At 47.0% G+C, this 26,140-nt stretch overlaps 1 protein-coding gene across 2 annotated transcripts in view; it reads left to right on the forward strand.

Moving 5' to 3' along the window:
• Positions 1–26,140, forward strand: part of OC90 (otoconin 90) — a 619,335-nt gene that overhangs the window by 188,668 nt on the left and 404,527 nt on the right. For both annotated transcript variants that reach the window (XM_078685553.1, XM_078685554.1), the window contains exon 6: positions 23,143–23,255. In XM_078685553.1, the coding sequence (XP_078541679.1) occupies positions 23,143–23,255 (113 nt within the window). The remainder of the gene's footprint in view (positions 1–23,142; positions 23,256–26,140) is intronic.

Below are 26,140 nucleotides of genomic sequence, written 5' to 3' on the forward strand. Positions count from 1 at the left end.
CACCCATGGCCTTTACCCTGCCCGTCCTCCTAGCTCTTCAATATTGACAGTCACAAACAGTGTGCAGAGGCAGTCGTTGCCTGCAGAGTGCTGGGCGAGGGCATATACTAACGCCTAAACAACACCTCTAAGTAAAAGTAAGGACATAGCTTTAGTAATCTCTTATACGGTTCCAAAGAGTCCCATAAGGCCCCAAATCAAGACCTATTAGCTATGCCATAACACATAGGTAAAATAAATTGCCATTTACAATTCTAAAAGCTCTAACTCAAACAAATGCGAGACCAAGTGCATTTCTAATGCTTGTTTCAAATGTTCCCGATACTTGGCAGTAGGGAGATCTCCACTATACATGTGAAGCCTCCCTATGGTAAAGTTTTGAGAAAATTAAAATGTATATTTAACAAAAAATAGTAATTTCTTTTGTATCCTTTAAATTAATGGAAATTCATTTTATGTATTTATTTGAAATGTAGAATAAAATATTAACAAATGGTACAGCACTATTACCTTAATTTTGAAATACATATTTAATTAATATACATAAATTAAATTTAATACATTTTACTGAAGTTTACATTAAAACAATACATTCCCTCCTAAAGTTAAAAACAATCATGATGCATAGAATTAATTAAAAGTAATCCAAATGTATTTTAATAAACATTAATGTTACATTCATTTATAGAATCAAAAAAGATTGTTAAAATATGTTAAAATTAAATAATAAATGTTTTGTTTTTAGAATATTTTTTTTGTATATTTATGTATATTTTTGACTATTTTGAATAATTTAATTCATTGAAACATTATTTCCTACGGGGTTTTATTTACGTCCCTATATACATTATTTTCTATGGACTTGTTTGAGAAAGGCTGCCTTTGCTTGATGAGCTCACAGATGACTGGTTTTGAACAATTACGGTGCAGCCCTTCCGCAACCCGAATGCCACACTGGGTACAGTATTAAAGTCAAAAAGAAGTTTTTGAAGTATTGACAAGGTCTATTTCCATCCGAGCTACACCTGGACTCACACAGATGCCTCTTGATATAGAGTGGATGGGAGGTTTTTTAATGCTGGAGAAAAGTCCACCAGCCGGTGGTGAGGCCTGAGTGTCTCAGCGGCACATGATGGCAGGAGCCCGCCTGCAGCTTATGTGTGTGTGACGTGTACATCAAAGACCAGAAAGCATCATCACTCTCTGTGAAAAGTTGGGTTATTGGTTGAGGGTGGTGGAAGCTCCTCTCAGGCAACAACCATAATCCTTCTCAGGGTGAACCACAAAAGTCACTAAATTAATGTGTGCTTAACCCACTGGTAGCTTAGCACAAAAGCAGTCAGGCTTAACTTAGAGGAAATGTGTAAAATATTTATGCAGCACACAAACAGCAATAGAGTGAAAACACAACACAAGACAAATCCCAGCCCAATTTAGAAACATAGAGTAAATCCTAATAAATATAATAATACTAGCATGTCAAAAATCTTATCAGTAGAACCAGAGATATTGACTTTCAAAGTTTTTAGTAAAAATAGCTCCAAAAGCACAAAGCACCAACTGTAGATATTTGGTAGCACCGGATCAGGAAAAAGTCACACGTTCAGGCCGACTGCGATCAAGCATGGGCCGGGTACAGGGACCAGGTTAGTCCTGCTGAGAGTTGTACCCTATGTCCTTGATGTGAAGCTTTGCGTCACTTGGCATTGGTTCCAATCAGGAGCTGGGTGGTGCTGTAATGCAAAGTTCTGCATTGAGTTGCAATGTGCTGCATTGGTTCTAATCAGGAGCTACATGGGCTGAGATATTAAGGCATGCATCGAGTTGCATATCACTGCATCGGTTCCAATGAGTCTGGTGATCAGAAGCTGCAAGTAGCTGGGATTTGAGTCCTGCGTTGAGTTGTGCCGCTCTGTGTCAGATTTGATAGAACCCACAGTTGGGCAGAGAGTACACTTTGATGCCAGATAAGGATCCAAGTCCAGTGGTGCACCTCTTAGGGATCAGGACTTACTCCAAGCAGATGTCAGTAGCAGGGCTCGGGCAGGTCCAGTTGCGTGGTCCAGGCAGATCCAGTGCAGCAGGTCAGCTGGGTAGTTGTAGGGAGCCCTCTGAAATTTGTTGTGTTCCTGTCGCTCAGACAGGAGGTCAGCAACCAGACGGGAGGAGGAATCGCCATCATTCACAAGAACACCATCCGCATCACAACCGAAGCCAACGACACCCTGACCACCGCTGAACACCTCCACTTCAAGATACACACCGACCCCAAGACCACACTCAGAGGCACCCTCATCTACAGACCCCCGGGACCTCGCGATCAATTCAGCGAAGACATCGCAGACTTCATCAGCCCACACCCCCTCCTATCCACCGACTACATCCTCCTAGGGGACCTCAACTTCCACTTGGAGAACAACAAGGACTGCAACACCAACACCCTGCTGGACAACCTCGCCAACCTCGGACTCAAGCAACTGGTGAACACCCCCACCCACTACGCCGGCCACACGCTTGACCCAATCTTCTCCTCCAGCAAACACGTCTCCTTCAGCCACTCCACCGGACTCCATTGGACTGACCACAGCTGCGTCCACTTCAGCTTCAGAAGAACCACGACTCACCACCACCCCCAACAGGCCCCTCGCAGAAACTGGAGCAAGATCACTGCTGACAAGCTCACCACCGCCCTCAACCGAAACCCCCCAGCCAGCTCCACGGACCCCAACGAAGCAGCCAACAACCTCACACAGTGGATCACCAACTGCGCAGACGAACTCGCACCACAGAAGACCCCCCCAGCAGACCTGGCAGCAAGAAAACTTCATGGTTCACCGAAGAACTTAAGAACTCCAAGAAGACCTGCCGCACCCTCGAGAAGGCCTAGCGCACCGACCAGACCACAGACAACATGACTGCCCTCAAGAACGCCACCCGCAATCACCACCAGCTGATCCGGACCACCAAGAAGGCAGCATTCAAAGAACGACTGGACAACAACGCCCACAACAGCAAAGAACTCTTCAGCATCGTCAAAGAGTTCTCCAACCCCAGCGCCGGAAACAACGACATCGCTCCCTCGCAAGACCTCTGCGACTCACTCGCCTCATTCTTTCACCGCAAGATCGCCGAAATACACAACAGCTTCGGCGCACCAATCACGCACCCCACCACCGAACCAACACCCCCCACCATCACCCTCCAGACCTGGACCCCGGTCAGCACCGAAGACACCATCAGCACGATGAACACCATCCACTCCGGATCCCCGACCGACCCCTGCCCCCACCACGTTTTCAACAAGGCTAACTCCACCATCCTACCCAAACTCAAGGACATCATCAACACCTCCCTTGACACCGCCACCTTCCCGAAGGGCTGGAGGCACGCCGAAATCAGCCCTCTCCTGAAAAAACCAACAGCTGACCCCACCGACCTTAAGAACTTCCGCCCCATCTCGCTCCTCCCGTTCCCGGCCAAGGTCATCGAGAAGACCGTCAACAGACAGCTCGCCACCTTCCTTGAGACAAATGAATCCCTCGACCACTCACAGTCCGGTTTCCGAGCCAACCACAGCACCGAGACCGCCCTCATCGCAGCCACAGACGACATCAGATCCATGCTCGACAACGGGAAAACAGCGGCCCTCATCCTCCTGGACCTCTCCGCAGCATTCAACACTGTCTGCCACCGCACTCTCATGCAGGGCCTACGCAACATCGGATTTCAAGGGAAGGCACTGGAATGGATCATCTCGTTCCTCACCGGAAGAACCCAGAGAGTCCGCCTCCCCCCGTTTAGATCAGAGGCCACCGAAGTCATCTGCGGCGTACCACAAGGATCATCACTCAGCCCCACCCTCTTCAATATCTACATGAGCCCCCTCGCAGCCATCGCACGCCAACACAACCTCAACATCATCTCCTACGCCGACGACACCTAGCTGATCCTCTCCCTCACCAACGACCCCGCCACCACCAGAACCAACCTACACGAAGGGATGAAAGATGTCGCCGAATGGATGAAGAACAGGCGCTTGAAACTGAATTCAGACAAGACGGAAGTCCTGATCCTGGGATCATCGCCCTCCGCCTGGGATGACTCCTGGTGGCCCCCTGCCCTGGGCACCACTCCCAAGCCAACGGATCACGCACGCAGCCTGGGCTTCATCCTGTACTCCTCCCTCTCGATGACCAGACAGGTCAACGCCATGTCCTCATCATGCTTCAACACCCTGCGCATGCTCCGCAAGACCTTCCGATGGATCCCCACCGAAACCAGGAAGACGGTCACCCAGGCACTCGTCACCAGCCGCCTGGACTACGGAAACGCCCTCTACGCCGGAACCACAGCCAAACTCCAGAAAGGGCTCCAACGCATCCAGAACGCCTCCGAACGACTCGTCCTGGACATCCCCCCACACTGCCGCATCTCCGGCCACCTGAAAGACCTACACTGGCTCCCCGTCAGCAAGAGGATCACGTTCAGACTCCTCACCCACGCACACAAAGCCCTCCACAACCTGGGCCCCAAGTACCTCAACAACTGACTGACCTTCTACACGCCCAACCGCCAGCTGCGATCAACCAACCTCGCCCTCGCCACCGTTCCACGCATCCGCAGAGCCACCGCCGGAGGAAGATCCTTCTCCTACCTGGCAGCCAAGTCATGGAACTCCCTCCCCACCCACCTTCGGCAAACCCAGGACCACCTCGCCTTCAGGAAGCAGCTCAAGACCTGGCTTTTCGAGCAATAAACGGACTCCCTTGAGACCCGCCCGGGTGAGTAGCGCGCTATACAAATGCTATGATTGATTGATTGATTGACTCTGGTTAGCCTGGGATGAAGGCAAGCAGGCCCAGTCTTCCATGGCAGTCCTCCACGCAGTAGGGAAGTCCTCTGGCAGCAGTGCAGTCCTTCTGTATTGTCCACAGGTCCAGGAGAGTTCTGAAGAGTGTCTCTAGAGGTCCAATATTTATACTTGGTACCGTCCTATATGTGGGGGATTCCCTGTCCTACCCGTTCACTGCCAAGTGGCCCAGGACACTGGCAGAAGGCACAAATGGCTTGGACAAGAAAATACCAACTTTCTAAAAGTGGCATTTTCAGAAATGTGACTTAAAATCTGACTTTACCATTAAAGACAATTTTAAATTGCAATTCAATTGAATGTAAACAGCATATGTATGCTCCCTATCCAACCGAATCACTTATTAAATGTAATAAGGTAACCCAGTGTTAGTCAATGGGAGAGATAGGCCTTACCACCGTAAAAAAATACTTTCAGAGTTAATCACTGCCAGGACATGTAAAATGTGAACACACATGTCCCACTTTTTAAATACAATGTGCAATGCCCTATGAGCCGTTAAAGCCTACCTTAAGGGTGGCTTAAAAGTATTAAAAAGGAAGGTTTATCCCTGGAAAAAGGTTTATTTTGCAAGGCTAAATGGCATTTCAAAACTCGCTACAGGACGTAGTGACTGGCCTGAGACATGTTTTGAAATGCTAATTGAGTGAGCAGGACAATGATTGCTGCAGCCCACTAGTAGCAATTAATTTACAGGTCTGGCATTTATATGTAAATGAAATGTGCCAATCAGATAGATGCCAATTGTAACATGTTTTAGGGAGAGAGTACAAGCACTTTACCACTGATTAGTAGGGTAAAGTGCAGAGTTCTAATGCAAACAAAAACAGATTCAGCAGCAGAAGGCAAAAATCTGGTCTGAGACTCTGCAAAAAGGATCAGGTCCACCACACTCTCGAAACAAAACTTTCATTTTCACAAATGGACATTTATGTGGTGTGATGTTGAGCGGTGGGCCCAACCACAGAAGGGAGGGGTGGAATACAATGTGGCCATTAAGGAGGGTGAACACTTGCAGATGTTGCATCACTGTGGAGTGTCCATTATGTTAGCGTTCCTCTATTGTCCTGTGAACCTTGAAAGAGTTACACATTAATAGGTGTTGGTGGTGTGGAGTTGTCTGCATATATGACTTGGGTAGGCAATTCCTGCGGAAAACAGCTCACATACCTTTGGCAGCCACCATTTGCAAACTTGACTGTTTAATGTTGCTAGCTAATATTGCCAAATATACCATGTAGCATTCATAAGATAACTTTATGTACCACTCCAACATACAATTTAATTTACTCATAAAGCTAATTTAGCATGTGAGTGTTTGGAAAGACAGATGGCATTTCTAATAAGTGTGCAAATCCATAGCGGATTTGCGTGATTAAAGGGATTCATTCTCCTGCCTGGTAGCTTGGTTTTTGTTTTCTTATAATTAACAACATAAAGAAATTAAAAGAACAAACACACAGTCCCTAATTAGCAGTGGAGGCATTGTTTCCTTTCACATAATTCCATTAATTGGATTATTTATTTGCATTCTCCTCGGATGGTAAATACATTCCATAATATGGTTTCTATTGATTAATCCTCATGTGTCAAAATACAAAAATGAAACCTTCCTTGAAAATATTTCGGCTATTCCTAAATGTATTGAACATGAAATGAAATATTTTTTCAAATGGCAATTATCTATGGATTCTAATGCCATCTGATGCATTAGCAAAACCGTTTCTTACCCGTAACAAACAATTTCGTCGAATGCTCTGCCTCTACGTTTAGCTCCTGATTGAGCCGGGAGGGGGCCCCTCTGCGTACCGTGCAGGGAGGCCCCCTCAATTTTCGTTACGCCAGTGGTATGAATGTTTGGTATTTTTCGCTTCTTGAAATACACAGTTTATCGATTGACATGATGTATTTTTTATTTCTTCATTGCACATACAAATTTTTCAAATCTTTTTTTATAATGTCCAAAATACAAAATAGAGAACTAAAGTCAGCTTATGATATTAATGCACTAATGCATTTTTAATGCATTAGCGATAAATCTTTTTACGAGTAACATAACGAAACGTACTTGTAAGGCAGCAGGCTAGTGAAGCAAAGACTGGTAAAGTTAATAAAAGATGAATAAATGGAACAGCAGGTATTTCGAATGACCTAAATGCCAGGGGCCTTATTTATGAAGGCCTTGCGCCGCCGGTGCGCCACTTTTAAAATAGGAAAAAGTGACGCACCGGCGGCGCAAGGCCTTCATAAATAAGGCCCCAGGGGAGGCCGGGTGAAGAGCACATAACAGTGTCCGCCTCCGCGCAGTGGTGTTGTTTCCACCACACACACACTACTGAATCACCTAGCAGTAATACATTTCAGGTGGCAGGTGGGTTATACGCACTTTATTCAGAAACAGTGCAAGGTGTTTCAGCACTGCAGGTAAAATAGTATTTTGCCTACCCCAGCAGTCCCCATGCCCTGGCTCTCAGTCAGTTACACTACAGGAGTATTTCTTCCACATGCCTTTCTGAATGTTGCGCCAGAATCTGAACCATTGTTTTGAAAATTCGAGTCCAGTAATTGGAAGATCATGTGGGCCAAATTCTACGCACTAAAGTTGTGCCGCCAAGGTTTGCAGAGTCTGCAGCAAAACTGTTGTTTATTTTCTTTTTTTGACCTTTATACAGTTGCATCAATTCGTGACACTTGTTATTGCACCGTCACTCTATTTTGAACGCATTGCCATTAAAAATGCTCATACAAATATTTAAGGAAAAAAATATGGCTCCAAGATGCCGGTAAGTTCTCTGTCTCTGTTCCTCAGTTTAGGCAGCCCTCTCTCAGAAACACTCTTCTCAATTATGCAAGACGCTTTTAAATGTCTTCCTCTTCCAGTTCTGGCAGGGCACTTACCTCCCCTCTAATATCGACTTCCTGTTGTAGTCACTGTCAGTAAACTGCAATTTCAGAACTTGGTTGAAAGCAATTATTAGAATCCCTAGTTTCAGACCTATCCCTAAAACCATGATAATTCCACCGAAGAGCGTGTTCTAGAATTCTCTCACGGGGCACATTCCAACATGTGTCTTTTCCTCTGCAATAGCTACATCATGCATCCGAGTCCTGCCGTCCCACTCAGAAAATCCTGTTGACCAACCAAGAACGCCTCCACACAGCATCTGTTTGAGGACTTACTTCACATACCTACATATATTCTTCAGTGCTTTCCAAGGTGTTGGACCTGGCCCTTTTTGGCAGGTTCACCCCGAAACTTTTTGCTTTTTCCTAGCCTGTTTCTGGAACCTGGGTTGGTGATTTTAGGCCTCTGCGCACTTTTTCACTGTGGTACAGTGTAAAGTGCATGAGCTCTCTGTGTATGTGTGGTGAGTGACCTGCCCTCCCATAGGAATGAATGGGGAATATGTATGCCCATGGTAGTTCCTGATGTGTGGGGAGTGCAGGGTCGAGTTTGATATGTGTGAACTCGTGAGATTGAATGCTGCGTAATAGTGTATGCGGCATGGTTGTGTCTAGTCTAGAAGTGCCACTTTTAGAATTTGGCATATTTGTGTAATTTGTGCCTGGCGTGTGATTGGCTGGTGAGCCTGGCCCAGAGTGCCTGGGCCTGTTTGTGGATTGACTGTCTGGTTTGAGGGTGACAGGGGCTGCAGAGCCCCCAGGAGGTTGTCTGAGTCAGCCCGTGGATGAAAGGCAGCATCTGCTGCCAGGGAAGTGGGAGGAGATAGCACCTGGGTGGGAATGAGGCTGTGCCTGCCTGCCACAATGCTGGCTCCACCTCCCCGCTGGGCGACTGTCACCTCTGTCCCTGATACTGAAAGGACTTCCCTATAACCAGTTCTAGCTGGTTCTCACACTGCCTGCACAAAGACTTCAAAGACTTTTCTCTGTATAAGAAGGGGCTGTGTCCCCTTCCAAAATGTTCTTGTTTCTGACTTGAATCTACCAGGGGCGGGCGCTGCCCAGCCCCTGGATGCCTGGAGGACTTCTGGGGGACCCCTCTGCCTTGCCTGGGCTGAGGGGGGGGCTTTGCTTTGCCCTGGGATCCTTTGGACCTCCTTCCTATCCCCCAGGACTTTGCTGGACTTTTCCTGATTCCCCCTAGCGCCTGGGAGCGCTTTATTTTTATTTGAACCTTCTTTTTGCCTGCTAGCGCTTGGGAGCGCTTGACTTGTAGTTTCTAGCTCCTGAAAGCGCTTGCATGTTGTCCCTAGTGCTTAGGAGCGCTTGATTTGTCTTTATAACGCTGGGGAGCGCTTTTTGCTTTGTTTCCGCGCTTCCCCGCCCCGCATTTTGCGTGGGGAATTGCAGGTGCCGCCCTGCGTTATGCCCCGCATATTAATTATTTTTTTGTAGATGGGTGCCACCCCATTTATTTAATTGCCTAACGGGTGCTCACCCCGTTTCTACTTTTATTTGGGATTTCGAGGGTGCCCACCCCTCATTATGCCAGTGAAATCACCGCCGCGGCACCGGGATTCAGGCGCCGTGGAAACCGGAAGTCAGGCGATGTTTCGCCTGACGGCGGGCGGGACTTCCGGTTTTGCAGGAAGGTCTCGCGCCCGCCGCCGGGCCGGCTGAGGAAAGAAGAAGCATGGTGGCCGGTGAACAGGGCTCCGGTGTGCCGAGGGAGCCCTGCAGCGAGAGGAGAGCGGTGGAGAGCGCAGGTGGGGCTCCAGCGGGGAAGGAGAGCCCCGCGCTGCTCGAAGAGACCGTCGAGAAAAGGTGCCATCATCCCCGTGAGGAGGAGCCCCCAGCAAGCAGCCCGGTGAGTGAGGAAGGGCTGGGGGCTGCTCCGTGGGGAATGTGGATGGTGCCTGATCAGGGCACCGGGTGAGGGGCATTTCTGAGTGGCCCCGTCCTGCAGCGGGCCACTCCAACGTAGCATGGGAAATTAAAAGGGGCCAGAGGGCCCGTGAGCCTTTTGGTTGGTGCCCCCCTGAGGGGCTGATCTTCACAGCGGGCCCGCAGTTGCGGGTCGCTGCAACGAGGCAGGCATGATTTTGGTCCCGGAGCCAGCCTGCTCTACGTACCCCTTTGCCCACCAGTACTTGCAGGCATATTTTCATGAGAGCCTCGTGGGCACATTCATTTAAAGCGGCAGCTGGTCCCTCACCCGAGTTAAGGGCCTATGTAGTGTGTGCAGAGCCTAGAGGGCTCCCGTGATGGGCATGTTTTGTGTCAGAGCCTGTGTGGCTCCAGCGTTTGGCCATTTTTAGTTAGAGGGGGCGTCGGGGCACATTGCCGGTGCCCGCCCCCTCCTGCCTGCGAGGAATTTGCTCAGAGCCTGTGTGGCTCCAGCAGTGGCGCAGTTTGCGCCTAAGGGTCAGTGAGGGCCCTGGCGCAGTTTTGTTGATTTCCAGCTGCCCAGCAGTTAGTGGACAGCTGCACCGTTTAGGTTTTGTGACTGTTCCCAGGTGCCCAGCAAGTAGTGGGCACCTGCACCGTTTAGGCCCCTGACATTGAGACACAGGGCGTCCTAGCCCCAACAAGGCCAGTTGGCCTAGGGACTGCCACAGGTGGTGGCTTATGTAAGGCTTTGCGCAATTGTGTGGTTTTTCCTTGCACCTCTGAATGTTTTAGGCATCATGTGTCTTTGCGCTATTGAGTTGTGTCTTTCTTTCCCTGCGCTGCACCTCTGAATGTTTTAGGCGTCATGTGTCTCCTAGCGCTGCACCTCTGAATGTGTTTGTGATGCATCATGTGCTTTGTTCTTAACACCGCTGAATGTGTAGGTTTATGCATCATGTGTTTCCCTTTACTACTCCTCTGAATGTATATTTATGCATCATGGGTAATGTGTTCTTGTTTATACCCCTAAATGTTGTGTGATACTTAGGTGGTTGTTCTTTTTAGTACAGGTGGTCCTAGTAAGGTCCTGGTCCCCTGCGTGACATTCTCCTAAGGTGGTTAGGGTTGCGTAGGTGGTACTTACCTGTTCCCAGTAGTTACTGGATGTGATTTATAACTGTTATTTTGTTTTATATCTTATCTTCTATGATCTACAAAGTACTATTTCTAAATGTGCTGATTCTGACAGTGACCCATGTGGCCCTGTCTTGTAACTAATCCCTTATGAATATTGCCCGTGCCAGTTGGCACAATGTACATGTGTGATTTTTATCTGATGTGTTTTGACAATACAAAAGTTATTTTCATATAACCTTGTGTGGAGTCCCTTTTGTGGTGTGCCTAGGATGTTGTTGCTGTTGTGTGCTGGCGCAAATGCTTTACACATCGCCTCCGAGTTTAGCCTTACTGCTCGTGCCAAGCTACCAAGGGGGTGAGCAGGGGTTATCTTGGCGTGTGACTTCCTTGCCCTGACTAGAATGGTGGTTTCTGCCTGGCTTTGGCGTCAGCCTTAGCCTACCAGAAATAGCCAGTTCTAACATTGTTGGTCAGCGGTGCGGATTTGGACTTGTGTTTGCGCAGTGCCACAGCGACAACTGGCTACATTACAAAATTCTGCATTTTTCAGATAGTCACATGTTTGGGATTATTGGTTTTTCCTCAAGAGTGTCATTTTCAGATGGTGTATCTGCGCTTTATGTTTAGTGGCAGATGAGAGAAAATGACAGGGCGGGATGCCAGTAGATGGGGAGGTTCCCATAGATTAGGAATCCCTTGCTGGGTCCAGTGGCCAATCCCTGTTCCTGTTCCTGTGTGGGTAGATGGAAGAGAGGGAGTGTGGAGGAGAAATGGCTTGCTTGGGAGGGTGGTTATTCCCTGAGTGTAGTGTGTGTGTCTGGATTCCCCAGTATGGTAGGATCCAGTGGTGGCAGCTTAAATGTGTCCAATGCGTGAAGACCCATTCCCAGTTCCCAGAGTATGGTGCCTGGTGCTCAGTAAGAGGGTGACAGGTTGAGAGTCAGGGGCAGTGAGGAACTGTCTCACCACTCTGGAGGGGGAGTGTGTGGATGAGTGCTGTGTTGAACTGGAGGAGTTGGTGTGAGTTTTTTTAAGGAGCTTGCACGTGAGGTGTACCTCTGGTGGTGTGCAGGAGGTCCTGCAGAGGCATTGGACAAGAAGGTGGATGTCTGGCGGTGTGCTAGATGTCTTGCAGAGGCATTAGGGAGTGATTCTAAAAGTAGTGGCTTGTGTATCTGATGATCCTGTGTAGGTGAAGACGTTCATGTGTAGCCCAGCTAGGTCCCATTAGGATGGTAGGGGTGTAGGGGCTCATGTCCTGTCTCAGTGGAGGCGGAGTGAGTGTGGGACGGTGTGTCCCATGTTGGCCCGAAACCCTGTCTCAGGGCCTGGAGGGTTCCCTAGGGGAGCGCCAGGTCAGGGGCCTAGGCTGTACTTACAGGTCATTTGAGGAGGATCTTCCTGTGTCTAGAGGACGGGGAGTGTCTGTAACCAGAACTCCGGCGGTCCTGGTGTTGGGCTGTACCGCTCCTAAGTGGAGGGTGCAGAAGTCCTGGTTCGCTGGGCATTTGACCGTCTAGAGTGCTTGACCATTTGTGGGGCCTCTGGAGGTCATTCCCCGAGGAGGGGGGAGGCCAGGTTCAGGTTCAGCCTGACCTGGAGGGAAGGGCATCTGTAATCAGTGTCCTGACCGGTTGTTGGCTTCCAGGGGTACCGCTCCAAGGTGGGAGGGTGCAGAACTCTGGAAGGGGGTGCAGAGGGACAGTGTCCTTACTTCTGACCCTGGTGCAACCTGAGGGTTTAGATCCTAGGTTGGGAGATTAGGAAACTTCCAGGTCAAGGGGAATCTCTACCAAAGTGGCTCAGCTGAAGAGACTGAGGGGGCTGCCCTTGCTGTGTGATCTGGGGCTCACCTGCAGTTTGTTGTTTTCACTAAGGTAGAGGAAAGGGGATTTTGCTGTGTGCTGTGTCCCCCCACCTGCTTGAAGAGGGACTGTGCTGTGTGCTTTGTACCTTAGGAGTGAACTAGTTTCCAGGTGGTAGACCAGTGATGGAGTGAGGTCCTGATCTGGTAGGAGAGTTGTGTTCTGGTGAGTGCTTCCCTGTGAGGGTGCGGGAACCCAGAAGTAGAGGTATGGTGGGGCATTCAGGCCCGTGACCTCTGGTCAGCCTGAGGGGGTGGTCCCTGGGTTGAAGGATCAGTGGTAGTTGTAGCTACACTGAGGGGGAGAGTGGAGAATGGCTATTGTGTGCCAGGGGTTACTGCCCCCCACTCTGTGAAGTGGTCAGAGAGTTATTGTTTGGAGGAAACCATGTGGGTTCAGAGTGGCGCAAAACTGGGGGGTGTCCCTGCCGTGCGGGTCCGTGTTTTGTCGCCCAAAGCAAGGAAGCCCATCAGTGGAGTGATTGGTCTACCCTGCGTTGTGGCTGGAAGGGGGTTGTGTTGGACCTGGCCCTTTTTGGCAGGTTCACCCCGAAACGTTTTGCTTTTTCCTAGCCTGTTTCTGGAACCTGGGTTGGTGATTTTAGGCCTCTGCGCACTTTTTCACTGTGGTACAGTGTAAAGTGCGTGAGCTCTCTGTGTATGTGTGGTGAGTGACCTGCCCTCCCATAGGAATGAATGGGGAATATGTATGCCCATGGTAGTTCCTGATTTGTGGGGAGTGCAGGGTCGAGTTCGATATGTGTGAACTCGTGAGATTGAATGCTGCGTAATGGTGTATGCGGCATGGTTGTGTCTAGTCTAGAAGTGCCACTTTTAGAAGTTGGCATATTTGTGTAATTTGTGCCTAACGTGTGATTGGCTGGTGAGCCTGGCCCAGAGTGCCTGGGCCTGTTTGTGGATTGACTGTCTGGTTTGAGGGTGACAGGGGCTGCAGAGCCCCCAGGAGGTTGTCTGAGTCAGCCCGTGGATGAAAGGCAGCATCTGCTGTCAGGGAAGTGGGAGGAGATAGCACCTGGGTGGGAATGAGGCTGTGCCTGCCTGCCACAATGCTGGCTCCACCTCCCCGCTGGGCGACTGTCACCTCTGTCCCTGATACTGAAAGGACTTCCCTATAACCAGTTTTAGCTGGTTCTCACAATGCCTGCACAAAGACTTCAAAGACTTTTCTCTGCATAAGAAGGGGCTGTGTCCCCTTCCAAAATGTTCTTGTTTCTGACTTGAATCTACCAGGGGCGGGCGCTGCCCAGCCCCTGGATGCCTGGAGGACTTCTGGGGGACCCCTCTGCCTTGCCTGGGCTGAGGGGGGACTTTGCTTTGCCCTGGGATCCTTTGGACCTTCTTCCTATCCCCCCAGGACTTTGCTGGACTTTTCCTGATTTCCCCTAGCGCCTGGGAGCGCTTTATTTTTATTTGGACCTTCTTTTTGCCTGCTAGCGCTTGACTTGTAGTTTCTAGCTCCTGAAAGCGCTTGCATGTTGTCCCTAGCGCTTAAGAGCGCTTGATTTGTCTTTATAACGCTGGGGAGCGCTTTTTGCTTTGTTTCCGCGCTTCCCCGCCCCGAATTTTGCGTGGGGAATTGTAGGTGCCGCCCTGCGTTATGCCCCGCATATTAATTATTTTTTTGTAGATGGGTGCCACCCCATTTATTTAATTGCCTAACTGGTACTCACCCCGTTTCTACTTTTATTTGGGATTTCGAGGGTGCCCACCCCTCATTATGCCAGTGAAATCACCGCCGCGGCACCGGGATTCGGACGCCGTGGAAACCGGAAGTCAGGCGATGTTTCGCCTGACGGAAGGCGGGACTTCCGGTTTTGCAGGAAGGTCTCGCGCCCGCCGCCGGGCCGGCTGAGGAAAGAAGAAGCATGGTGGCCGGTGAACAGGGCTCCCGTGTGCCGAGGGAGCCGGTCAGCGAGAGGAGAGCGGTGGAGAGCGCAGGCGGGGCTCCAGCGGGGAAGGAGAGCCCCGCGCTGCTCGAAGAGACCGTCGAGAAAGGTGCCGTCATCCCCGTGAGGAGGAGCCCCCAGCAAGCAGCCCGGTGAGTGAGGAAGGGCTGGGGGGGCTCCGTGGGGAATGTGGATGGTGCCTGATCAGGGCACCGGGTGAGGTGCATTTCTGAGTGGCCCCGTCCTGCAGCGGGCCACTCCAACGTAGCATGGGAAATTAAAAGGGGCCAGAGGGCCCGTGAGCCTTTTGGTTGGTGCCCCCGTGAGGGGCTGATCTTCACAGCGGGCCCGCAGTTGCGGGTCGCTGCAACGAGGCAGGCATGATTTTGGTCCCGGAGCCAGCCTGCTCTACGTACCCCCTTGCCCACCAGTACTTGCGGGCATATTTTCATGAGAGCCTCGTGGGCACATTCATTTAAAGCGGCAGCTGGTCGCTCACCCAAGTTAAGGGCCTATGTAGTGTGTGCAGAGCCTAGAGGGCTCCCCGATGGGCATGTTTTGTGTCAGAGCCTGTGTGGCTCCAGCGTTTGGCCATTTTTAGTTAGAGGGGGCGTCGGGGCACATTGCCGGTTCCCGCCCCCTCCTGCCTGCGAGGAATTTGCTCAGAGCCTGTGTGGCTCCAGCAGTGGCGCAGTTTGCGCCTAAGGGTCAGTGAGGGCCCTGGCGCAGTTTTGTTGATTTCCAGCTGCCCAGCAATTAGTGGGCAGCTGCACCATTTAGGTCTTGTGACTGTTCCCAGGTGCCCAGCAGGTAGTGGGCACCTGCACCGTTTAGGCCCCTGATATTGAGACACAGGGCGTCCTAGCCCCAACAAGGCCAGTTGGCCTAGGGACTGTCACAGCTGGTGGCTTATGTAAGGTTTTGCGCAATTGTGTGGTTTTTCCTTGCACCTCTGAATGTTTTAGGCATCATGTGTCTTTGCGCTATTGAGTTGTGTCTTTCTTTCCCTGCGCTGCACCTCTGAATGTTTTAGGCGTCATGTGTCTCCTAGCGCTGCACCTCTGAATGTGTTTGTGATGCATCATGTGCTTTGTTCTTAACACCGCTGAATGTGTAGGTTTATGTATCATGTGTTTCCCTTTACTACTCCTCTGAATGTATATTTATGCATCATGGGTAATGTGTTCTTGTTTATACCCCTAAATGCTGTGTGATACTTAGGTGGTTGTTCTTTTTAGTACAGGTGGTCCTAGTAAGGTCCTGGTCCCCTGCGTGACATTCTCCTAAGGTGGTTAGGGTTGCGTAGGTGGTACTTACCTGTTCCCAGTAGTTACTGGATGTGATTTATAACTGTTATTTTGTTTTATATCTTATCTTCTATGATCTACAAAGTACTATTTCTAAATGTGCTGATTCTGACAGTGACCCATGTGGCCCTGTCTTGTAACTAATCCCTTATGAATATTGCCCGTGCCAGTTGGCACAATGTACATGTGTGATTTTTATCTGATGTGTTTTGACAATACAAAAGTTATTTTCATATAACCTTGTGTGGAGTCCCTTTTGTGGTGTGCCTAGAATGTTGTTGCTGTTGTGTGCTGGCGCAAATGCTTTACACATCGCCTCCGAGTTTAGCCTTACTGCTCGTGCCAAGCTACCAAGGGGGTGAGCAGGGGTTATCTTGGCGTGTGACTTCCTTGCCCTGACTAGAATGGTGGTTTCTGCCTGGCTTTGGCATCAGCCTTAGCCTACCAGAAATAGCCAGTTTTAAACACAAGGTCTCTCAGATCTGCCACTCTAAAGCTCACCTTCAGTGTCCGACTCCGCTCTACTTGGTGTTTCTCAAACTTCTAAAGATTATCTAGGAAACGAGACCATAAATAAACTTGTAACTATTAAGATACCAGCCTTAAACAAGCATATGCAATGCAATAGGTCTCGCATTTACGTGAGTTTGAGCTATTGGCATTGTAAATGACAATGCCTTTTATTTATGTTTTGGTGTTTAAAACATAAATAAAAGGCATTGTCATTTACAATGCCAATAGCTCAAACTTGTGAAAATGTGAGACCTATTGCATTGTAAATGCTTATTTTTATTATGTTACTGGTATCTATAACGTATTAGCTGGTTACACTGGACCTTGACTGTTTTACCCATAATGAAATATGCAAACATTGTTACAGCTTTTAAGAACTAAACAACACATTTGAAAGTGCACTAAGGTTACCTATTGAAGAGCTTATGCACTAGCTTGTTATTTCAAGTATATTTGAATTATTCAGGACATTTACTGAAGTGGTCATAGTTTTAGATCGTCCTTATCCTTTTTAACAAATTGTGTACTAGCTAACTACTATATCCTTATATCACTCTCGGGCGGAAGCTCGTAGACCTCGACCTTAGCTGGGCTCATGGGGGATCTGGGGACAAGCCCCCCTTGCTCCGCCCGCTCTGTCTGAGCTCTCCCGGGCATCTTTGGCTCTCAGAGGCTGCTAGTGGTCCTCAGAGTCCGAGGCCGCCACAGACCTTTCCTGTGCGCAGTGGGTTGGGGGAGAGAAGCCTTGCTGCCTCAGCGCCGGACCGGTCTCTAGTCTCCAACAATGTCGCAAGATGACAGAACTTGCGGAGCTGAAGGTAAGGGGAAACCAAAAGCCGGGGTGTTGGCCCTCTCATGGCCGCAAGGGGTGAGAGAAGTCCCCAGAGCCCGCTGCTGGCTGTGGTTTTGGAGATAGGGCTGTACTGTCTGTTGGCACCACCCAGTCTGCCGAGAGTCCGCGCGCCACAAAGGGTTTTAATAAAATAAGCCTATCCCTACCAACGCTGCTTGCTATTGTTTCCATTGACTGAATAGCTGTTCCTAAAACAGTACACAAAAGCGCCTCAATCCCCAAAACAGAGTGCCATTGATGGATGAGCGCCTGAGTGTGCGCACAAGGACGAGACCAACCCCAGTGGGGTGTATCCAGGGGTAAAAAAAATAAAATAATTTGCAATGCAAAAGGACTCGCATTTACGCGAGACCTATTACATTGGAAATGGGAGTGCGGCGGGCGAGAAGGCACAAACGGGGGTGCGGAGAGGGTGCGGGGGGCCGAGAAGTCACAGATTTTGGAAGGGGGGGGGGTGGTCACCAGAAGAAAATAGTGTTCAAAGTAAAGGGGCCAGTAGCCATGGAAGGATACAAATGACAACATGGTCGTCATGAGGAGGGACTAACAAGCCCAAAACCAATCGGAAGGCAGCATTTAGGACCTAAGCCAATGAAAAAGATGGGCGGAGCTTCCATGGAGCCTCCACGCCATACTGAATACTGAATGCCTCGCAAAGCGAGCAGTGCTTGCGCGCTGCCGCTATAGGCTCTACCTCAAAATTATTATGAAACATCATGGCATATATACACACAACCAAACGAGACAGAACTCAATTGTACAAAGGATACTGTTGTAGACCAAAGCTGGCACCCAATCAGCTTGGGTACTTTCCTGAAACCATTCAGCCAACTAAACGCCCCCACTTACCTATATTAAAGGTTATCTTACCAACCTGCTTTAACAAAACATAGGGAATTTCATGCACAAATCTGTACCTCATATCTTGGGCCCTGCTCAAGGCCATTCTTCCATGTACAGTCTCTGCCCTTTGAAATGTAAGTGGAGCTGGGTACAGCCCCTCCTAGTCATACAGCCAAGATGGGCCATCCTGTCCACATCCATGCTATAGACAGGGAGGGGTTGTCAAATCTTTCAGGATGTTAGAGATATGTAGACTGTACATTCCACAGGCTGGGGGTTAAGGCACCCTGAACTATACCTTTCTGGAATTTAAAGACACTTATTTTTTTGGAAATGTACAGGGACACAATTGAGCCTCCACCTGCTAAGACACTAAGTTCTGAGTTGGGGACGTGCCACTTCGATCATTTACTGAAAAGTGGTGGCGCCCCCTCGCTAACATTGCACCTGACCGAAGTTGTCTGTTCTGCCCAGAGGCCAAGGAAACTGTAGACCATGTCTTGTACTTTTGTCCGCAGTGCTATGTCCATAGGAGAAAATGGATCCTATCGTTGTGCAGCAATCTGGGCATCAGAGACTACAATATTGCAACTACTGTATGCAGGACAGACACCGATCAACCAATTGTCTTTGCTGTCTCTCAGTTTTTTTGTATCTATGTGGAGACAGACAGAAAAAGGATGCCCTGTTGTTGTCTAGTGCTTAGTACCCACGATCCGTGGGTCTTTCAAGTTGCATTTCGCTGTTTTTTATGTTTTTATTCTTCTTTGAATATGGACTTCTGGCACATGCAACACTGCAAAATAGGTATAGGAGTTTTGAAACTAATTTTAACTTTGGACTTTAAAATTATTGTGCTGTTCCCTCATATGCTGCTAGTTTTATTTTTGGGTCTTTTTAATTATCTTATATGTCAAGATTTTAAGCTTTTAATTATAGAATGATTTTGCTGTTTTAGGTCATTATGTTTGCTTTTATGGCAATTACTGAAATAAAGTTATTATGACGAATAAGATGCCACCTCCCATAAGCAAATGTCTTTTAATGCTTTTGAGCTGAATCAAAGCAAAGCCACTCAGTGGCATGGGTGTACTCACTAGTGCCTTCATAATTTAAGTGAACATTATGCACAACGTCCATGCTCCTAACATCACAACCTGTCTCTGTCTTTCTTAAATCAGCTAAAGGATGGTGGCATTGTCTAATTTCATAATCTAGGTATGGTAATTCCAGCTTCAGCACTTAGCTGAATAAATTCTGTACCACAAATTTAAAAAAGCAATTGTTCAATGTTATGTAAAACATGTGAATGAGTATGAAGTGTGAGAAAGTAGTTAATTAGTTGAGGTGGACTGCGTCCACCACGAGTAATAATGTCACTATCCTGTTAGATCCAGTCAAAGGTAACAATAATTTAAACCTGAGCTCAAACCCAGGTAGCTATGCCACAGAGCAGACAAGCTTTACTTACCGAAAATGTGTAAAGCATGTAGAAGTACCAAAACAGCTAAAAAGTCAAAAAGACAACATAATAAAATCCCACTACAATTTATAATAATAGAGACATTTTTATAAGCAAAATGACACCAAAATTGCAAAAATCCAATGAAGGAAACCAGAGACTTCAATTTTGAAAGATTCAAGTGAAAATAGCACCAAAAACTTCAAAGCGTCAATGGTAATCTATGGCTTTGGTAGACTGGAACCTAGGTGCAATTTAAAGCTGACTGCGATCGATCCAAAGAAGGTTGCCCTTACTAGGGCCTAGAAGTAGGGATTTTTGAAAAGTTTTTATGTCCCAATCGGCAAAAGGACATTGTAGTTTTTATAATGAAAACTCTTCTCCATGGGGAATAAACCTGAAATTCAATCTGATTTATGGAACTTCCATTTGAAAACTATTTGCATTCTGTCCCCTTGAAGCTGTGGAGCAAAAAGTTCCCAAACTTCTTTTGGTGCCTAAACAACCACAGGACTACACTTCAAGGCCCCCAGAACCTCAGTGTGAGCACTTAGAGAATCTCAGGGTGCAGGAAAAGGGCAACTGCAAGGTCCAGTCGAGGTCCATATGCACATTACCAACTGGGATTCTGCACAGAAATGTCCTCTTCAGCTTTTTTGTGTTTCTGAAGCGCCCGAAGAGATCATTCTTACGATTCTTGCGGATCTTTCTGCCTTTGGATTTCAAGTGGAAGGGGGGTTCAACTGCCTCAGGTCTTTCTCTGTGATAGAACAAAATCCTACAGCAGCTAGACATGGATACACAAGAATTGTGTTGGTATCCTGTTCTTTCCCTTTCAAGTGAGCCCCAAGTGTTACATCTGGCTCAGCAAACATGTCAAACAGGATTTGACACTGCGGTGGCAACAAGATACCCTCAGCCACCACTCTGAATATTCTGTGGAGCTCAGAGGAATCATTTCTGAACATTCAGGTTAATTTATTGTATGCTTCTGGGACGCACCTCTTTCACACCTATTCCGAGGTTTGAGGACAGGCTGGCAAAAGCTTATGCTAATTATCCTTCTGACAGTTCAGGTAGGTAAATGGAAACTTTCTCAAAGTTAATTTGTTTAATTATTTTTCTAGTTTGCCCCATTCCTGAGATAGCAGTTTTAGTATTTTAATCTGTACTCTGGTCTGCTATATAGAAGTTATTGGATGCTACACTGGAAATGGCTATTAGGGCCTTGTCACTGTAGGGACATGGTAATATTATTATTTTACATTTCCCACTTTTGAATATCATGCACTCTACCTTGTGGACAATTAGGCTTACATGGGGCTGACTTACTAATATGTAAAAGGGAAGTCTGTATCTGTTCAAAAGAGTTATTATAAAAGCTAGCACTGCAGGTTTTAGATGATAGCAGTTGGGCTACAATGTTAGGCCTGAAGCCATGTTTTCCTTTGTCACATTAGTGGATGGCACATTAAGTGCTGTAGTTCGTAGGTGACATTTAACTATTCATGACATAGGTATATTTTCATATCAAACAAAACATTTTTATAGAAAAGTTAAATCGGCCAATCAGGGATTAACAATGATCTACATGCTTTAGGGTTCAGAAGCACATTCGACAGAGGACAGCAGTGCCCCAATGTGCAGAGTAAAGAAACCAGCAATATAATTTGGCAGAAAAAATGGCGGTGACCACACAAAAAGAGCTTTTTATCCCATAAAGTAAATGTGCCATCCCAATTACATGTCTGAAAAGCCTACCCCCCCCCCCCCCCACACCTCAACTTTAACATTTACCTACAGACAACACTGTTCTACATATAGCATATCAGGCTAGAGTTGCTCCTCCTGCAATAAAATTGATCTCGGCTCAGTGCTGAATTACTCAGTTGAGTTTATTCCACATGTATACAATTAAAATAGTAATGCTCAGGTAAACCAAATGTCAGAAAGTGAATATTTGCTTCATTCAGGTATATACAAATATGAAGCTAAGCCATTGAATGTTTTTTAAAAGTGCCCCAATACATCAAATACATCCATTGCCATACCTCTTGGAAGCCGACAATCATCTGCTTGCCCATGAACACCCATAACCTGGGGCCACAGAATTAGATAGAATAACTGAATCTATATATGTACCTATCTATCTATCTACTGAAAAAAGGTTAAAGTGTTAGGGGATGTAATGAGATTAAAAAAACTAACATTTAAAAGCAATAAAAACACTGAAATTCACCAGTGATGGTTTACTGTACTAAATATAACGTTTGCCTCTAAATGCACTGTTTATGACATGACCTCACATTTTACTTCACTTATGACATGTTAAATGACATTATTGATGGCATCACTGATATCTTGCCCCTTTTTAAAAAAAACTTTTTCAGGACACAGGGACCAGGTTCCAGCCCTGTGGCTGCAACACTTTTTTTCAGATTTGTGGCCAGACAGTCAGATCTCTTGGTCCCATGGGGCCAGGAACCATCCTGCGGAACCAAGCTGGCTGACAGGACAAAAAACTCCCTTGGCCAATTAGAAGGCCCAATACTTTACAGTTTCAGTACCATGGTACAGCCTTCCATATTTACCTAACTATTTAACCCATTCAGGCCCACCCCAGGCAACTCTTAAAGCACTAATTTCTTGAAACAACTGCACCAAAGTGCCAGGGGTGGTCGGATGAAGAGCACATCACACTGTCTGCCTCCGCGCAGTGGTGTTGTTTCCACCACACACACACTGCTGAATCACCTAGTAGAAATACATTACAGGTGTCAGATGGGTTATAGTACTTTATTCAGAAAAAGTGCAAGTAAAGTTTTAACTTTCTGCCAAATCTGGTGCAATTCAGTTTCACCATTTTTTCTTTGTCAAAGAGCAAAGCTTCCTTTAGTAATTAACATGGGAACTCTCCATTTTGGGATCCCTCTTTTCTTTGCCCCACACTTTATGGATCAGCACAAAACTTCCATACCTAGACATATTTTTAAGTCAGATTATAAAACTGAACCCTGGGAATTACCACACAATCGAGAAGTAAGATGACTCACAGAGAGGTAGGACAAACTACTGACTTAGACCAATGAGTGTGCCCTGGTATTTTTTATAAGCCCATTCTTTCCTCTTCTATCTCAGCCAAAAAATCTGGATCAAGTCAGTTGAGTCTACGACATGCCCGGAGTCCTGCAGAATTCTCCAAGGACCATCCCTCTTTTGCCTTGACTATGTACCCAGTTGATACACAGATGATACCTAAATCTCCATTTTTATTAAACTAAAGAAAAATATTGGAAGATGTGCGCACACATGCATGGATGTCATATGGTGAGGAAACAACCACTGGCAAGGCCAATAGGTTCCAATGGTCAAATTGACTTTGCCAATACTTGTATTTAAAAATAAATAGATGTTAGTTTTACATGACTGATGAGACGAAAATGACAAGCCCTGAGAAATCAGAGTTTCGGGATAATTCTTTTAAAGAAGCATGCATGCTATCAATTAAAGTAGTTACCTTCTTCTTAATATTGATCTATAAAACATTGATCAGTGATAAAAGTTCCCAACATTGTGTCTGGCTTTCTTTCAGTTGTTGTTTCCAGCACCGGAAGTGTTATGAAGATGCAGTGGAATTAGAATGCAACTGGGACCCAGCAAAGATTACTACAGATATCAGCTGTCTGACGAAAAATCTTACCTGTGGTAGGGCTGCAAAGTTGTCATTCAGAAAGTGCAATCATGCTAATGTTTAGCCAGTTAATACTTGAAATGGTGTGAATATTTATAGTTTTGCTTAATCATGGCTTACATCAGGGTGGACCATGATGGTCTCAGCTAGCTGTCTGTAACCTAACTAACTTGGTTTTCCCATGTAAACATGATATAGAGTGGTAAAGCCTGCACAATGAGCAGTTTCAGCATGTGTAGGATTAACACGTTTGACGCAGCATTCCTTCTAATGCCCTTTCTTCACCCTCCCAATGCAAATGGGCATTGAGGCACTTTCCACACCACTTTGCAAAGTCATTGTATACATGGGTCCCAATTATGGTCGGCCTGGTAAAGGGTGCCATATTTATTGCACCCAACATAATCTGACAACAAAGGGATCAGAATTTATCAGGTGTGATAAATAGAACCGCGTTACAATGACTTCCCTGGAAAAGGGCCACAGGTTGTAGATTTTATTGCTTACCCCCCAAACTCCACTTGTTCGGTGAACTGGTAAAATGTATACTGGTATGACTCGCAGGTGGGGGGGTGGAATTGTGCACCGGGGAGAGTTTAATAAAAAAAAAGTGAATTTACCTTCGCATGATCTGGTCCCGCATCGGTAGTCTGTGTCGTCCTCTCTGCAACAGGAAGCAGCCTCCTTCCCCTCCCCTAAGCCAATCATAACGCTGCAATGGCAGCATTGTGATTGGCTGGGACACTGACCACACAGGCGTCTATGGGGAGGCCATTTTCTCCATGTAGGCTGAGATTAGGGAGAGATCGTATGACTGTTTAGGTCGGCCCTGGGGCCGACCAAACAGTCAGCGCCCTCAGAGTGGGCAAGCCACTCCTCCCCTCCCATAGAGCAGGACCGCCCACCCGCCCGCCCCCAACCAAACCCTTCTGCTTTCTCGCAGTGCAAGAAAGCAATGGGGCGACGCTCCTCCGCCCACATGGAAGAGCTGCCCCTGCTGGTGTGCAGTGCTTACGAAACAACTTGTCTTCGAAATATGTGTGGTAAGTGGAGTTGCAAATGTCCAAGTTAATTGTCGTAAAACAAGTAATCACACAGACCTACTGCTTCATTTGCATGATGCATTAAATTATTCCATGTTTTCATGAATAACAGTCCATTTATTGATTCTCCATTTTGATATTCATCACAACACAGTAAGTATTCACGCCGGACTGAGAACGTAAACCAGCCCTTGAAATTAAGACGGACCGGCCCCAGGGTGAAGGGTGGAGAGGGGAGACGGGGTGCTGATGGGAAACATTGCTGCTGCTTTTGTTACAGGGGGCTGATATTTCAACACTGCTGCAAAACCAGCCCCCAGTAACAAAAGAAAGTCCCCCACTGCCCCAAAACTGCCCCCCACTGTTCCAGTGCACCGGGAAAACACCCAGTGGCAACTATGGCCAGTCCAGGCGCATATTTATTTAAGTTTTATATAGTGCTAGCTAGACCCGAAGGTATCAGAAGGTATCAGAGCGCTTTACAAACTCGTGAACAGGAATAGAGAAAATGAGGTGCGCAAGCACAAAAAGAGCCGAGAATTCAAAATAGCAAAATAGTAAACATCAATGAAAAAAGCAATACCAAAAACAGAGAAGCAGATTTTAGATGTTAAATAATAGAGCAAAAATCATATAAACCGTGATCCTCTTTAAAGATTAAAATGTTTTTCAGCATTTTACTTTTGTACCTTAGAGTAATTCACTGCAGTTATACCTGTAAAAAGTAATAGTTTTTGAATATGAACTTTTTTCCACTGCAAGTCCCCTGACTACACTGCTATGAGTTAACCGAGATATGTGTACAATTATATAGCCTGTGTTTCTGTTACATGGAAACAATTGTATGTTTAATCTGTACACAAGTGAGGATTTTATATAGTTGCCATCCTATTCTGAATTCCCATAAGGTGGTTCAGATTTGACACTCAAAATCAGCTGCAGTGAGGTAAAGTGATAGGAAGTAGTATCAAACAATTTTTTGAGTGAGGATGCCAGAATTTTGACCCAGGTTTTCTAGTTACAAACTATGCACATCAATATCTGGATGATCACTTCATTCTCTTTTCTTGTATTTGCCACTGTGAGAAATTGGGTTACTGATTTAGAAGAGTGAAACCCTTCTCAAGCAGCAACCACAATTCTTGTCATGGCGAAGTCACACGCAAACTCTTGGGAAACTTAACTAGAGCAGTTAAGCTTAACTCTGAGACAATGTGAAAAGTATTTGTGAAACACTTCAAACTGTAACACAGTGAAAACACACCACAGATTTAAAAACAAAGAGTAAATTATAATGCATATAACAAGACCGAATCAACAAGAATCCAATCAGTAGAACCTGAGATATGCAGGTTTAAAGATTTCAGTAAAAATTGAGCCCAAAAGCACAAAGCACTAACTGTGAATATCTGGTCGCCCTAGACAGGAACAACGTCACAAGTTCAGGCCGAGCACAATGGAGCCTAGGTCACCTACAGGGACTCACTTAGGCCCGCTGAACAAAAGTACCTCAAATCGTGGTTTGCGGAGCAGTGTGAGGATCCACGTCAAAGGGGCATTATCCATCCAAAGCGATGTGTTGGTTCCAAGATGCAGTGAGGCAGCGGTGTGAGGTCCTGCGTTGTCATTGAGGATCCTGTCAACAAGGGCTTGCGATGCGAACTCTAACACTGAGGAATGTGTCTTGCAGTCAGGAAGGTGCATCGGTTCCGAGTAGCTGTGAAGCGGAGTCTGTCGTCGTCGTCGAGGCTTCTGTTGATATGGAAAGCGAGCGCCTGTGTAGAGGATGCGTAGTGTAGCGGCGGTTCTGAAACCACAATGGACTGCGATGTGATGCAAGTCTTTGCCATGGTTCG

This window comes from Lissotriton helveticus, chromosome 4_1 (genome assembly GCF_964261635.1).
Source record: "Lissotriton helveticus chromosome 4_1, aLisHel1.1, whole genome shotgun sequence".
NCBI lineage: Eukaryota > Metazoa > Chordata > Amphibia > Caudata > Salamandridae > Lissotriton > Lissotriton helveticus.